This window comes from Cricetulus griseus (genome assembly GCF_003668045.3).
Source record: "Cricetulus griseus strain 17A/GY chromosome 1 unlocalized genomic scaffold, alternate assembly CriGri-PICRH-1.0 chr1_0, whole genome shotgun sequence".
NCBI classification, from domain to species: domain Eukaryota; kingdom Metazoa; phylum Chordata; class Mammalia; order Rodentia; family Cricetidae; genus Cricetulus; species Cricetulus griseus.
Genome location: NW_023276806.1, coordinates 65341829 through 65356946, shown reverse-complemented (window position 1 = coordinate 65356946; position 15118 = coordinate 65341829). Strand labels below are relative to the sequence as shown.

General features: G+C 49.6%; 2 protein-coding genes across 2 annotated transcripts; one reads left to right on the top strand and one right to left on the bottom strand.

Moving 5' to 3' along the window:
• Positions 1-2306: 2306 nt before the first annotated feature.
• Positions 2307-8940, top strand: Gba (glucosylceramidase beta). Its single transcript, XM_027393220.2, has 11 exons — positions 2307-2492; positions 2826-2913; positions 3166-3357; positions 3470-3616; positions 4602-4735; positions 4955-5127; positions 5344-5578; positions 6568-6792; positions 7587-7750; positions 8178-8294; positions 8385-8940. The coding sequence occupies exons 2-11, from the start codon at positions 2859-2861 to the stop codon at positions 8488-8490; spliced, it is 1548 nt and encodes a 515-aa protein (XP_027249021.1). The 5' UTR covers positions 2307-2492; positions 2826-2858; the 3' UTR covers positions 8491-8940.
• Positions 8941-8942: 2 nt separating this feature from the next.
• On the bottom strand, positions 8943-14747 carry Mtx1 (metaxin 1). The gene is made up of 8 exons (XM_027393221.2): positions 14106-14747; positions 12979-13048; positions 12780-12859; positions 10440-10532; positions 10130-10312; positions 9944-10020; positions 9350-9504; positions 8943-9273 (listed from the first exon to the last, which is right to left on the bottom strand). The coding sequence occupies exons 1-8, from the start codon at positions 14730-14732 to the stop codon at positions 9059-9061; spliced, it is 1500 nt and encodes a 499-aa protein (XP_027249022.1). The 5' UTR covers positions 14733-14747; the 3' UTR covers positions 8943-9058.
• Between the last annotated feature and the right edge of the window lie 371 nt (positions 14748-15118).

Here is a 15118-nt window from a genome sequence, read left to right as displayed (position 1 = left end):
ACAAAAACAAAAACAAAATAAGTTTAAAATTTAAAAAGGGGGTAAGGATAGGCCAGATGGCTCAACCATTACTGGAACCCATGTAAACATGAAAAAAGAAAATTAACTCTATAAAGTTGTCTTCCACACACATCATTGTCCTCCCCCACCCTCCCACCCCCCAACCATACACACAATGAACAATTTGAAAAAGAGCTGATCTAGCCAGGCGGTAATAGTGAATGCCTTTAATCCCAGCACTTGGGAGGCAGAGGCAGGCAGATCTCAGTGAGGTCAAGGTCAGCCTGGTCTACAAAGCTACACAGAGAAAGCCTGTCTCAAAAAAAAAAAAATAAATAAAGACAAAAATGAGTTGATCTGGGTGTGGTTATGCAAGCTTTTTTTTTTTTTTTTTCCTGAAACAGGGTTTCTCTGTGTAACAGCCCTAGCTGTCCTGATACCAGCTTTGTAGACCAGGCTGGCCTTGAACTCACAGAGATCCACCTGCCCCTGCCTCCCAAGTGCTAGTGTTAAAGGTGTGTGCCACTATGGCCTGGTGGTTGTGTAAATTTTTAATCCCAGCATTTGAGAGGCAGGAAGATCTCTATGAGTCAGAGGTCTACATAGTGCTGGAATTAAAGGCCTGAGCTACCACCGCCCAGCCAACAATCAAGTTCTTATTCAAATGAATTAAGTCCCAGGTGGTGGTAGCACACAGCTTTAATCCTAGCATTTGGGAGGCAGAGCCAGGTGGTCTACATATCAAGTTCTAGAGCAAAAGAAAAAGAAGGAGAAGGAGAAGGAGAAGAAGAAAGGAATAAATAAATCAGCTCTGGCTGGAGATGATAGAGTGTTTGATTGGTGAGGCCACAAACACAGAGCTCTGGAATTGTGGATGGATGAACTAGAGGGGAGTTAGGCAACACTTCCTGGAATTCAGGAAATCTAAAAAAGGGTGGGTACAGACAGTCAGAGCCATACAGCAGTTCAATAAATATGACAATTTGCCACCTATCCCTGTGACATAGTAGATGCCACAAAGGCTTTGAGGCTGCCTAGAACAAGTAAAACATTGCCTTGAAGGTTCCCCAATAAACACTGCTTAGTTGCAACACTCAGTGTGAAGCACTGTTCTAAACACACTCATCTCAAAATAGCTCTGTGAGATGACAGGATCACTCCTCTTCTATAGATAAGAAGCAGACTTAGAGGAATTAATTTGCTGATCTCAACAAGATAACCAAACAGTAAATGATTGGGAGCTGTCAGGATTCAAACACTATGAATCTCCCAGAAGCTACACTTAAAGTCTGGATCTAAGATAAGTAATCAATTTTCAGAGGATATGTGGCAAAGACTTCACTGTTATAATCATAAAAACATAAGAGACTCAGTCAACAAGCATAAAGCTCCTGATGCCTATCAAGTGCTCCCACTTGGCTTATCTTCCTGACTCCTTTAATGCCCTGTGAGACTTTGCTGTTGTCTCTGTTTTCCAAGTGAGGAAACAGGCTTAGCGACATGGAATTAGTCAGATCGTATTGTATGTGTCACTGCCAATAAATTTAGCTTGATGTGGTTCACAGAGAATCCTGTGGACAGCCCTCCTCTGTGTCTACCAAAGATATATAACTTTATACAGCACTTTCCAGTTCTGGACTGCTTCACCAACCTCCCAGTCTTGTGTGGGGAGATGACATCTTTCTAGCCAGCATCTGATGATGAACTGAGGGGATCCAGGAAGAGGCAGTGGGCACTACTCCCCCCTCCTCACTCTTGCCACCCAGTGCTGGACTGTGACTCAGGGCACTTCACTGTAACTCCCTCCAGCGTCTCCTGTGTTAAGCCTTTGTGGAGAAGTCTTCAACCACAGAGGGTCCCTTTTCCTCTCAGGAAGTCCTCTATGCACACCTGTCAACATTGCTTTTGTCTTCATCTGTAACTGTGCAACTGTCTGACTCTTGTGCCTCACTAGTCTCCTTAGGGCAAAGACTGTGTGTATGTGTTTTATTTTTTAAATATGTTGTGTATATCCACTTGTGGGTATGTGCATGGGAGTGCAGGGATCCTTGGAGGCTACAAGTTCCTTCTGTCTTGAAAATGGAGCCTCTATGCAGCATTTCACACAAGTTCTTGTTCTAGCCTCTTCCTAAAGCTGTCAACCACGTAGGCTTCATAGGTCTTCTATCTCTCCAGCACTCTGGAACTGCCACAATCTTCTCCTTATCCATTGACCCTGAAGAACTCACGCCTGGAAGAGCCCGGCTGCCCACTACAAATATGGCTTCAATTGCTTCACTTCCTTATCACGTGATCACCTTAGTCATCACATGACTTTGTCCTCCCCTTTAAGCCGGAATTAACTTGCTGTGCCAGTCCGGATCCTGTAGCTATAGCTACATCCCTGTTTTTATTTCATAGGTCTTCTATCTCTCCAGCACTCTGGAATTGCCACAATCTTCTCCTCATCCATTGACCCTGAAAAGCTCAAGTCTTCACGACCTTCCAGAAAGGTAAGCAGGCAGGATTTCAATTTGCCTTGTCAACCTTGCTTCTAGAATTCAGGGAATGGCAGATTCTTTTTAAAAATTAAGGCCATCATGGCTCTTTGAGTAAGACACAGATGGAGAGAGGGCTGAAGGTTGAAATCGATGGGATAGGCAGAAAACTCACTAGCAGAGTGGCTGCAGAGAGGAACACATACAGTGTCTATGGGCATTGTCTAATCACTAATAAAGATGGGAGACTATGTTGTGGGCACCCACAGGCAGCTAAAGCCTGGCCAGGAGAGTGGTTAGGGGATAGAGAGGGGCTTACCTTCTAATCGTTCCTCATTCTGTTCTCAGGAGTGTCTCAAACACCTGGGCAGGGTAGGTGTCATGGCTGCCAGGCTCATAGGATTCTTCTTACTTCAGGCAGTATCATGGGCATATGGTAAGTGAGTCAAGGAGTGGGGTGGCAGCATGGATATTTCCTCTGCCCCGAGGTCGTTTGCAAACCTGCCACTATGGTGGTGAGCTTTTAGCAGAGGCTCTGTAACTCTTATAGTGTGCCTGAGACAACCATGGGCTGGGAGTACAGTGGAGGGATCTTTTAAAACATTGTTGTTCAGGCTCTTGACTCTCAAACCCACTCCCCTGACCATCCACTTTGATGCTTGCCTCCGTTTGTGCCCCTGACTTGTAGGTGCACAACCCTGCATCCCTAAAAGTTTTGGCTACAGCTCAGTGGTCTGTGTCTGCAATGCCACATACTGTGACTCTCTTGACCCCCTGACCTTACCTGCTGCTGGTACCTTCAGCCGCTATGAGAGTACTCGGAGTGGACGTCGGATGGAGCTGAGTGTCGGGTCCATCCAGGCCAATCGCACAGGCACAGGTAGTCACTTTATCTCTCACTCTAAGCATGGCTGGGCCCCCTGGCTCGAAATCACATCAGTTATCAGTATCTGTACACTGACTGTGCCCCTTTTTCCCCATGGTGTCCTCAGGTCTACTACTGACCTTGCGTCCAGAAGAGAGGTTCCAGAAAGTGAAAGGATTTGGAGGAGCAATGACAGATGCCACTGCCCTCAACATCCTTGCCTTGTCCCCCTCTGCCCAGAATCTGCTGCTCAAATCATACTTCTCTAGTGAAGGTGAGGAAGGGCAGAATAAGATTACACAGTATAAGTGATATCTTTTTTTATACCCTGGCTTTATTTTTTAAATTTCTATTACATTTTACTATTTATTGTATGTGCTGAGCATGGGTGTGGGGCCAGAGAACAATTTTCAGGTGTCCATCGTCTCCTTCTACCATGTGGATTGTGGGGATTGAATCAGGTCCTCGGGCTTGGCACCAGGCAGCCCTACCCACTGAGCCATCCTGCCAGCCTTTTTACTCTGGTTTTCATGTTCTTCCCTGACATTTGCCTCCTCCCTTCCTTCTCTTCTCCCCTCCTTTCTCTATCCTTCTCAGAGCAGGTCTCATGTATTCCAGATTCAAATTCACTGTGTAGTCACTGATGACTTTGAACTCCTGATCCTCCTGAGTGCTGGACTACAGATTGCGTCCTGTTTACTCAGTGCTGGAACTTGGGGCTTTATGCATTCTAGGCAAGCTTTCTGCAACCTGAGCTACATCTCCATCCTGCCTCTCTCTTTCCTCTTCCCCTCTGTTCCTTTCCTCCCTCTTTCTGTATCAGCCTTGCCGTGACTGGCCTCAAACTCCTCCTGACTTGGTCTCCCAAGAGCTGGGATCACAAGTCCCCAAGTGTTTGTACCTCAGTGCGACTGAAACGAGATAGATTTTTAATATTCTAAGTATTTAAGGGGGCATGAAAACTGCTCAAGAGGGGCTTGTTCTTCACTCAGGTTCTGGTTCCTACAGTTCCATGCCCCATTCCCTTTGGAGAAGGGACTGTATTGAATGAGACCCCATTGAGGACTAACACACGATTAAAGCCAATTTCCACACTTGCCTTCCCCCCCCCCTCTCTCTCTCTCCCTCTCGCCCTGACTAGCCTACTCACAAGGATCTGTTAGCCTCTAGAGGTGTGGCATTACAGTCATGGTGCCACCTCATTCAGCTCCATACTCTATTGAGCCAGGTTTCCCTATCTTGGCCATCCTTTTCTGCAGGAATTGAATATAACATCATCCGGGTGCCCATGGCCAGTTGTGACTTCTCCATCCGAATCTACACCTATGCTGACACCCCTAATGACTTCCAGTTATCCAACTTCAGCCTCACAGAAGAAGACACCAAGCTCAAGGTGGGCATTCTGGTTGCTTCAGATACCTCTTGGTATTGCTGTCTGGGGACTGGGAAGGTCCAGGCTAGAGCTTTCTGCAGATCTAGGTAGAATCTTCTCCTGCAGCCTGTTTGACCTGGGGGTAGGAGGGTGGGTGACGGCAGTTGGACCTGATGCACTGGTTAGGCTAGTTTGTGTTCCAATTCTGGGTGTCTCTCTCTCCACGACATCTGTCTCCAGATACCCCTGATTCACCGAGCTCTGAAGATGTCCCCACGCCCCATCTCACTCCTTGCCAGTCCCTGGACATCTCCCACTTGGCTCAAGACCAATGGAGCAGTGAATGGGAAAGGGTCACTCAAGGGTCAGGCAGGGGATGTCTATCACCGGACCTGGGCCAATTACTTTGTCAAGTAAGGGATCATCAGGGCCTTGGGGACTGGGGTCTGTACCAACCTCTCTTTTGGACACCTTGGTCTATATCCTACCCTTTGACCTGCTCCCCTTCCAGATCTGTGTCTCAGCTCATCTTTCTACACTCTGTGCCTTTCAGATTGTCAATTTACTATTCCCAAGGTCTTGGCCCATTTTCTTGGCCTTGATCGTTCCTGTCATTTCTCTCCTGGCAGGTTTCTGGATGCTTATGCTATGTACAAGATAAAATTCTGGGCAGTGACAGTAGAGAATGAGCCTTCTGCAGGGCTCATAACTGGGTACCCCTTCCAATGCCTGGGCTTCACTGCTGAACAACAGAGGGACTTCATTGCCCGTGACCTAGGGCCCGCGCTTACCAACAGTTCTCATGATGTCCAGCTATTCATGCTCGATGATCAGCGTTTGCTGCTGCCCCGCTGGGCACAGGTGGTAAGGTCTAGAACTTCCCAGGGTGTCCTAGTGGAACCCAAGTTACCATCCAAAATGACTGGTTACAGTTTTAGGGTACCTTTCCTCTGCCAGGGTGGAGACAGGGTCTTGCTATATACACCAGGCTGGCCTTGAAGTTATGGTCACCCTCCTGCCTCTTAAGTGCTGGGATTATAGGCATGAGCTGCCACACCTGACTTCTCCCACATTTATTTATTTATTTATTTATTTATTTATTTATTTTAAGCAGGACTGCACTGTGTAGCTCTAATTGACCTAGAACTATTTAGACCAGGCAGGGCTTGAACTCATAGAGATCTACTTGCTTCTGTTTCCCTGAGTGCTGGGATTAAAGACCCACACCACCATACCTGGACTCTCAACTCCTTTTTTTTTTTTCTTTTAAGATGATTTATTTATTTATTTTGTATACATTGTTCTGCCTGCATGTATGCCTGCAGGCCAGAAGAGGGAGCCAGATGTCACTACGGATGGTTGTGAGCCATCATGTGGTTGTTGGGGATTGAGCCTCTGGAAGAGCAGCCAGTGCTCTTAACCTCTGAGCTATGTCTCCAGCCCCGCAACTCCTTTTTTATGTACGTGCAGGTGCTGATGTGGACCTTAGATGACAATTCAAGAGCAGCTGATTTTGGTGTGTTCTTTGTTTTGGTTTTTGAGACTGAGTCCCTCACAAATGAGGCTGTTTGCTAGCCCGAGCCCCAGGGATCCACCTCTCCCTTTCGTGCCAGGTCCCTCAGCTGCATGGCAAGCACTTTACCAGTTCCCAAAAGACTCCTGGAACACCCTAGGCTGGATCTGGCTGCCCAGGGCACCACTGTCTCTGGATGTCCGGATGGTTGTCTTATCACTCCCAGCCCTTTCATCCTACCGCCCACTTCTCAGGATGCGTAGTTCCTTTCAGAGCCCTCTGTGCAGGACTTGTGGTCAGGGGCCCCCTTCCCTAATGCTCCTTCCATCATTCTGTGCAGGTGCTGTCTGACCCAGAGGCAGCTAAGTACGTCCATGGCATTGCTGTACACTGGTACATGGATTTCCTGGCTCCAGCTAAACCCACTTTAGGGGAGACACACCGCTTGTTCCCCAACACAACGCTCTTTGCTTCAGAGGCCTGTGTGGGCTCCAAGTTCTGGGAACAGAGTGTCCGGTTGGGCTCCTGGAGTCGAGGGGTGCAGTACAGTCACAGCATCATCACGGTGAGCCATCGGTCTCTTTCTCAAGACAGACACCTGAGACCCCTTTCTAATCTCATAAAGGCACAGAGGCTTTCCTTCTCAGCTAGCTGAGCAGCTTGTTCTTTGGGCAACTGTGGGATGCCCTGGTTCTCGTTTTTTCTTCACAGACATGCATACCCTATCACTCTTTCTCTTTTTTTTTTTTTCCCAACTTTTTTATTTGAATTAGAAACAGGATTGTTTTACATGACAATCCCAGTTCCCTTCTCCCACCCGTCCCCCCAACTAAAACCTTATCTGTCACATATCTTCTCTGTTCCCTCTGGATGGTGAGGCCTTCCATAGGGTGTCATCAGAGTATTTCCTATCCTTTGGGATAGGGCCTAGGCCCACCCCCCATCACTCTTTTTCTTCATGTTTGGGCCCAGGCAGCCATACCTGTCTTAGATTTCTTAGCTCTGGAGATGCCTCCATCTTCACAATCCTCTTCTCAGATATTGAGACAGAACACTCCTTCAAAGAACAAGCCATTCCTAGCCCCCAACTCCTTATGTAATTATTATTATTATTATTATATTATTATAATTATTTGGGTTTTTCGAGACAGGGTTTCTCTGTATTGTTTTGGAGGGTGTCCTGGCACTTGCTCTGTAGACCAGGCTGGTCTTGAACTCACAGAGATCCACCTGCCTCTGCCTCCCGAGTGCTGGGATTAAAGGTGTGCACCACCAACACTCGGCTCCCTTATGTAATTTTTACCTATCTTCTCTGGGTATCTTACCCATTTTTAACTTTTACTCTTGCTTCTATTCTAGAACCTCCTTTACCACGTAGCTGGATGGACTGACTGGAACCTTGCCCTGAATCCTGAAGGAGGGCCCAATTGGGTCCGCAACTTTGTTGATAGTCCCATCATTGTAGACATCCCCAAAGACACATTTTACAAGCAGCCCATGTTCTACCATCTTGGCCACTTCAGGTGAGTAGAGGGTGGGTGGGCATCCCCATTTCATGACAGGCCTATCCTTTGTATCAGGCTTACATCATCCTATATCGTGAAGGTGCAGGAAGGTTTTCAGGGTGGAAACCCTGGGAGGGGCACACTCCTCAGTTGCACCATGCAGGCAGGAAGTGACTAGGTGGCATCAGAGCTACAGATAATCCCTGGATGACTGATGCTAGAGTCCTGATACAGGAGGACAGGGCCAAGGCCCAGCAGCACAGTTGAGGCTGAGGACCTGTCATTTCCTATTTCCCTGTCCAGGGCTCCCACATAGCTGGGACTGTAATGGTACATCCCCAGGTAGCTTTGGTAGATCCCATGAGCAGAGATGATGCTGAGGAAAGCCTGACTGGACAGTGCCCTCGGGGATAGAGTCCCTAATGATGCCTGTCTTCACATTCAGCAAGTTCATTCCCGAGGGATCCCAGAGAGTGGGGTTGGTGGCCAGTGAGAAGAATGACTTGGACACCGTGGCACTGATACGCCCTGATGGCTCTGCAGTTGTGGTCGTGTTAAACCGGTAAGCTGGGTACAGACAGGGCAGGTTTGGGCCTGAGCAGTGTTGGCGGTTGGCCTCAGTGGGTTGATTCTCAGATTTTTTTCTCTCCAGCTCCTCTAAGGATGTCCCTCTTACCATCAGTGATCCTGGCCTGGGCTTCCTGGAGACCATCTCACCTGGCTACTCCATCCACACTTACCTGTGGCGTCGCCAGTGATGGAACAGATAAGAGCAGGCACTTGGACTTAGCATGGATGGACGTTAAAGGGGAAGAGTTAGCTTATGTGCTGTCTGTTACTAAAGGCACAGCAGGGCCTGGGTGACCTCACAGTGACACAGGCACAGGAGTCATGGTGTGGGTGCCTTATTCTCCCTTCTAGTATATGCTAGGGGTGGGAAGCCCTAGTTTCCTCCCAATTCCCCATGCTTGTAAAATGTGTGCCATGTGCTAGTTGCCTGTGGAAACTGGGCCTAAGTCCAGGGTGAGTTCCCTGTCTGTCAAATATAAGATAGGTGTAGGGGTTAACTTGGGAAGTTGGATCTATGCAGAGAGGCAATTTAAGGCAGCATAAGGACTGAAGCAGTTTTAGAACCCACTGTCTACACCTAAGCATTCTTATTGCAGCAGCTAGGGAAATGGCAGCACCATAAAGAAGAAAATGTTTGATCTCAGTGTAAATAGTTTTATTCTAGGGATAGCACCCCATTTTTGGCTGCTCCAACAATGGGGAGACAAAGGGGCATCTGGAATGCATGACAGTATCAGTCCTAAGAGCACGAATACATCATTCTTCTTCATCCTCCTCAGTCATGCCCAAGGCCCGGGTGCTTGGGGTCCGAGTGGGGGTTGCCCGGTGGATAGAAACAATGCCACTGAGCAAGGCATAGCCCACCATGGCTGCTAGCCCTGCCAGCACAGACAGAATCTGGTTCCGTCGCCGGTACGGCTCCTCGTCAGTCTCAGGGCCTGCTGGTGTCGGCTGTGGAGGTGGCACCTCAGCTGGGAGGCAAGGAAGGAAAGTGGGCAAGGGAGCTAGTCCTTGGAGCCCAGCCCATTCTCCCCATCTGTTCCTTACCTCCATCCCGGGGAAAGTAGAGGTTAAGGATGTGGGTACAGTAGACACAGAGGTTGTGCAGCCCACGAAGGTGGGCCTGCAGCTTCCCACTGGGCAGCTTTGCCTGCAGCAGCAGGACCAAATGGCTAAAAACAAAGGCATCCAGGGAGGCAGGGCTGGAAAGACAGAAAAGGTGGGGCGGAAGTGGGGCCACTATGCAGAGGGGTCACATGGAGCAAGAGGAAAAGTGCTTTAGTGGAGTAGGCTCTGGGCAGCAAGGGGTCACCAGGGGAGGGGCAGGACACCTAGCTCTGGATTTGGTAAGGGGACTTTTCCCAGGTGGCGCCAGCCTGGCCCTGAATGAAGCTCTCTCTATCCCAGGACTGTATAAAGGATACATTGAGTGCCCAACAGCCCAACAGTCTCCTGTGCCTGGCTGCTCTCCCATCCCACCCTCCTGTACCACCAAGGAGGTTCTAGCTCCACAGGCAGCCCCCCGTCACCAGAGACAGTGTCTGTCCTAAGAACTTCTTGTTCACACCCCAGCTCAGGCTTTGACACCTGAACCTGTATTTTCTTCAAACATCCATTTGTTCCCCTTGGCATTAGACTCACGCATTGCCAAAGAAGAACTTCTGAGAACCCAGGCGCTGAGAGAGAAGGGTTAGGCACTCCCGAGCCTCTTGATACAACTGCAGAAAAGAAAAGAATGTGGTTGGGGGAGCTGCGGCACTCCCTATTGTGGACATTCTCACTCTTAGCCATTATCTGTGGGGTTCATCTCATTTGTTCCAATGTTACCTCTTTCTCTAGTTCTTCCTCACTCTCTGATTTGTGCTCGCCACACAGCAGCTGTAGCCGCTCCATGTACCGGCGTTGCATGCGGCCAGGCAGGAAGAAGTTGAGGGGAAAGGGCATAGCCTCTGCATACCACTTCCGGGTTACTTCCACATAGTTCTTGGCATCTATCCAAAAAGTATGTATCTGTATTGGACAGACAGAAAGGAAGAGAAAATCTGAGCCGGTGCGCCCGCCTATGAGCCACTCTGATGTATGTGTGTCTCTGGCCCCTTTCTCACAGGCTGTCAACACTGGGTCTGGGTGTACTCACTAGCACAGGGAGTAGTTTCTCTTCCAGCAGAGACATGAAGGCTAGGGTATCTGCTCCTTGCCGAGCTGACAGATCATAATCAGCGTTATACTTCTGTGGAAGAAATGTTCACGGGGTGAAGACTGAAAGGCTGGAGAGGCACTTTCTCAGTAGGGAAGGAATGGCTCCTGCACTAGCCTCTGTGTAGAGTGCAGGTACAATAGGGAGCTTTTCCTACTGAGGTCTCCTCACCTCAGCCCAGCCAGTAGCCTGTTGCTGTTGGCAGTGAGCCTAGGCTTTGGAGCCCACTGGCTGTCAAAGTCCGTCACCCACTGGGGGTGGAAAGAAGGCCTGGCCACAAAGTGGGAGCAGCTCCCAGAGTTTCCACGGAAAGCTGGCAGTGTGCCCGCAGAGAGCAACTTTCTAACAGTAACTTCCTGATCCAGACACCACAGAGCTAGCAAAGTGGAGCTCAACTGTGGGCTGGGCCTCAGCCCATGACTTAGAAATTATGGGGCACCATCCTTACCCTCCTTGAACCCAGTAAATTGATGCCCAGCTCCAGCTTGCCTCTCATGACCGAGCTCTTGGCTATCTCTTCTGTTTCATTCCAAAGTCTACGTGCCATCACTGCACATATATCCCACCAGCAGCCTCATCTCTTAGTGTGGCCCACTGTTCCAGGCTTCAGTCTGTCCCTAAGTATCCCCCTAAACCTACTAAGAAAGCTTTGTCCCCACATAACCTCTTGAGCATGACTCTTAAATTTCCCTGAACCTCAGTTTCTCCTTTATGGAATAAGATAGTAATCTTTTTCTCTCAATGTGGCTGGGTTTGGAAATAATTTAGGAAAAAACACTTTGGAAACTGAAAAGGCTGTGTTTATATGCAAAGAATCAAGGCAGTAACCCAGATCCTGCCAGGAACTTTGGCTTTTATCTGGATTCTATTTCTCTGAGCCTCTAAGCTTCAATATTTTCCCAGCTCCCTGGAAAGTAAAAATGAGAAAGAGGATCCTGTTTCTGACTATATGTTCCCTCTTGGATGCCAGACCTCTTAAATGTTGGCTAAGCCCCCTGGTTTTACAAGTGAAGAGTTTTGGTCAGTGAGTCAGTTCAGCAGGTAAATGTACTTTCTATCAAGTTTGACGACCTGTGTCCCATCCCAAGAGCTCACATAGTGAAAGGAGAGGAATCATCCCAGGAAGCTGTCCTCTAACCTCCTCAAGCATTTCCGCAGCATGTGTGCACATACACCCTCACACACAAGATAAATAAATGTTTAAAAACAAAAACAAGACTTTATTGCTTTGTTTGAGACAGGGTTTCTGTATGTAACAGCTCTGGCTGTCCTGGAGCTCACTTTGTAGGCCAGGCTGACCTTGAACTCTACAGAGATCCACCTACCTCTGCCTCCCAAGTTTTGGGATGAAGGGCTCATGCCCTTTGGAAAGTGAAATTACTTTCCCATATCACAGTCAATATGACAGAAGAACCTCCCACTCTCTGGTAATTCTCTTCCAAATTCCTCAGCTTAGCACTAAGCTTTGTCTACCTCTCTCCAGGATAAATAAGATATAATCTTTAGGGGGGCTGAAGAGATGACAGCATTTAAGAGCACCGGCTGCTCTTCCAGAGGTCCGGGGTTCAGTTCCCAGCACCCACATGGCAGCTGACAACTGTCTGTAACTCCAGTTCAGAGGATCTGTCACCCTCACACCAACACACATAAAATAAAGTTAAATAAAAAATGGTATAACCCTTAGAAATCCCTTCTTTCCTTTCTCTTTCTCCCTCCCCGACTCTACTCTTTCTTTGACAGGGTCTCACCATCTAGTCCTGGCTGGCCTGAAACTCACTATATAGATCAGGCTGACCTTCAACTCACAGAGATTTGCCTGCCTCTGCCTTCCAAGTAAAGATATCCACTCCTGACTTTTTTTTTTTTCTTTTTGAGACAACATCTCATGTATCCCAGGCTGCCCATAAACACATTACACAGCCAAAGATGATTTTAAATTTCTGATCATCCTGCCTCTACCGAGTGCTGGGATTATATGCATGCACTACCATGCCTATTTTTACTGGAAGTTCCTTCCCAGTTCCTCTTTTCAGGGCCTCTCCAAAGCCTATTGTTGTTCTCTACTCTTAATTTCCCACGTGTCATCAGCCCATATTTCTCCTCCCTCTCTGCCCAGCATTCAGAAGAAATACGATTTCTCAGGCTGCCCTGCCCCCTAGCTCTCTAAGTTTAGTATCTGGCCAACTGCTTATCTTGCTTGGCATGTGTTTGGTGTTCAATAAATGTTATATTGAATGGGCTGGATTTCTTTCATTGTCAGCCCCTAATCAAACCACCTACCTCTTTACGAAGATGGGTGATGATCTTCTGTGCTACTGAGATCACCTCTCCAGTGCTGGTTCGAAGGGCAGGCAGAGTTCCTGATATTGAGAAAAAAGTATGTCAACAAGATCCTAGCTTGCCCATACATGCTTCTTTGCATCACATTCCAGTCTCCTGCTCCTCCCCTGGCACTCTTCCTTACAGGGACACTGTATACCTGAAGGGCTCTGCCAAGGATTGCTGATCTTGTGTATTTTCAGTGGTGCGGCTGTAAATCTGACATAGGTCTGCAGAGAAGGAAGCAGAAGGTAGAGAGGAGGTGTGCCTTCCCAAAGTCAACATATCATGTGCCATGAGCTATACTGAGCACTTTTATACCAAGAGCAAGGTGGAAGGAGGGAGCCATTCCCATTTACAAGTGGGCAAACAGCACTCGGAGATTGTGGACATGTTCCTATGTCCACATCCACAGTTACACATCAGGAAAATCTCCCCTCTGGCTGGGCGTTGGTGGCGCACACTTTAGATCCCAGCACTCGGGAGGCAGAGGCAGGCGGATCTCTGGAGTTCGAGACCAGCCTGGTCTACAAGAGCTAGTTCCAGGATAGGCTCCAAAGCCACAGAGAAACCCTGTCTCGAAAAACCAAAACAAAGAAACAACAAACAAACAAACAAATCTCTCCTTCTGCCATCTATATTGCAAAACCTACTCTCAAAAGCTTTTCCTAACTAACATCCTTTCTCCTGGAAGTAATGACTTACTTCGGCAGTCTCTATGCTCTGTTCCTACTTTGACATCATATACCTGAGAATTTTATCATCTGCTTACATGTTTGCCTTTCTGTGGACAACTTTGACATAGGGGTCAAAGTCTTACTGCAAGGCAATGTTTGACATTGTAAGAAGCATAACAAATACTTTTAGAATCCGGAAGAGGTTGAGTGAAATGAAGCAGATCTGTCTAGTTCCAAAGCCCTTCCTACAGTCCGACTGTGGGCTGTCGACGGTGGACAAAAACTAGACTCAATAAATTCTTAGTGAAAAAGAGGGTGAAGCGGGCTGGGAGGGCAGATTACTGAAATCGTCCAGAAGGGATTACCCCAAGGTCATACAGCCAATAAATGGACAGGCAAGGTGTACCCATCTTCTGAAACCCTGAGCAAACCTACTTCCACAGCTATACGAATTTATCCTAGGAAACCACAGCGTAAGGCACTGAGCCCACGTCGGCCTTCCATTGCCTCAGTTTCTCTCAGGAGGCTCGTGTTGGGAGCCCCCGGCAAAGCTCGGGACCCCTCCCCAGCCCTCCAGGGCATATCAGAGGACGCCTGCGTCATCCCTCACCAGCACAGCCAGACTGTCCAGGTCCACAGACGGCAGCCCCCAGCCCCCAGCCCAGCAGAAGAGCTCCATGGGCGCAGCCATCTTGCACGCTCTCCGACCCGGAAGCACCGCCTCTCGAGAGCCCGCCTTCCCTCCACCGTATCCACCCCTGGCCGCTGCCTCTGTGGCCGCTGGGGGCCCGGGGTGTGGGGAGTCCCGTGGGGAGGGCCGTGGGGAGGGCCGTGGGGAGGCCCGTGGGGAAGGCTGTGGGGATTCCCGTGGGGAGGGCCGTGGAGAGGGCCGTGGGTAGGCCCATGGGAAGGCGCGGTGTTGCGCGGCCTCAGAGGCGGCGGCAGGACTGCGGGAGGTGGGGCCTGGGTCTTGCGAGGCGCGTGGCTGCGGGCTCATCCCATAGCGGACCCGGCCAGGGGTCAGGGCTGCCATCCAGACGTGCCGGGGAGAGTCGCGGCGCCTCTGCCGGGAGAGGCAGCGGCCGACCGAGGACACGGAGAGTTTGGGAGAGGGGCGTATGGTGCGGCTTGTCGATCTCCTGGGACATTTCCCAAACCGCACGTGGCCCCGGTAGCCCCGGGTCCCCTCGGGTCTCATCCCGGAGCGCAGGGTGCGGGGGGGTCCCCCGCGCCGCATGTTTTCCACAGCGCGTTATGTTTGGAGCGGACCGCGCGCCGCCTGTCGCCATGGAAACAAAACAGGGGCGGTGGCGGCGCCGGAGTGAGGCCCGGCTGGGGCTGGAGTGGGGGGAGGGGAGGCGCGGCTCGCGGGCGGTCGCCTCCCAAACGGGAACTCCTCCTGGTTCTCCCCGAAGCTCCCCTCGGGTTCATCCCGGACCGGGCCTTCCCGGGGTCCCCAGTGCCCACCAGTCCCGTCCCCGCCCCTGGCCCCCAGCTTTCTGCTCCAGCCTCTGGTGATGTTTTTTCCCCTTTGCTGATTTCTGCATGTCGACCTCACTGACCAGTTCAGACTCATCGTCCAGTTGCTGTCGGACGCTTCCAGACTTCCATTTTTCCCAAGAA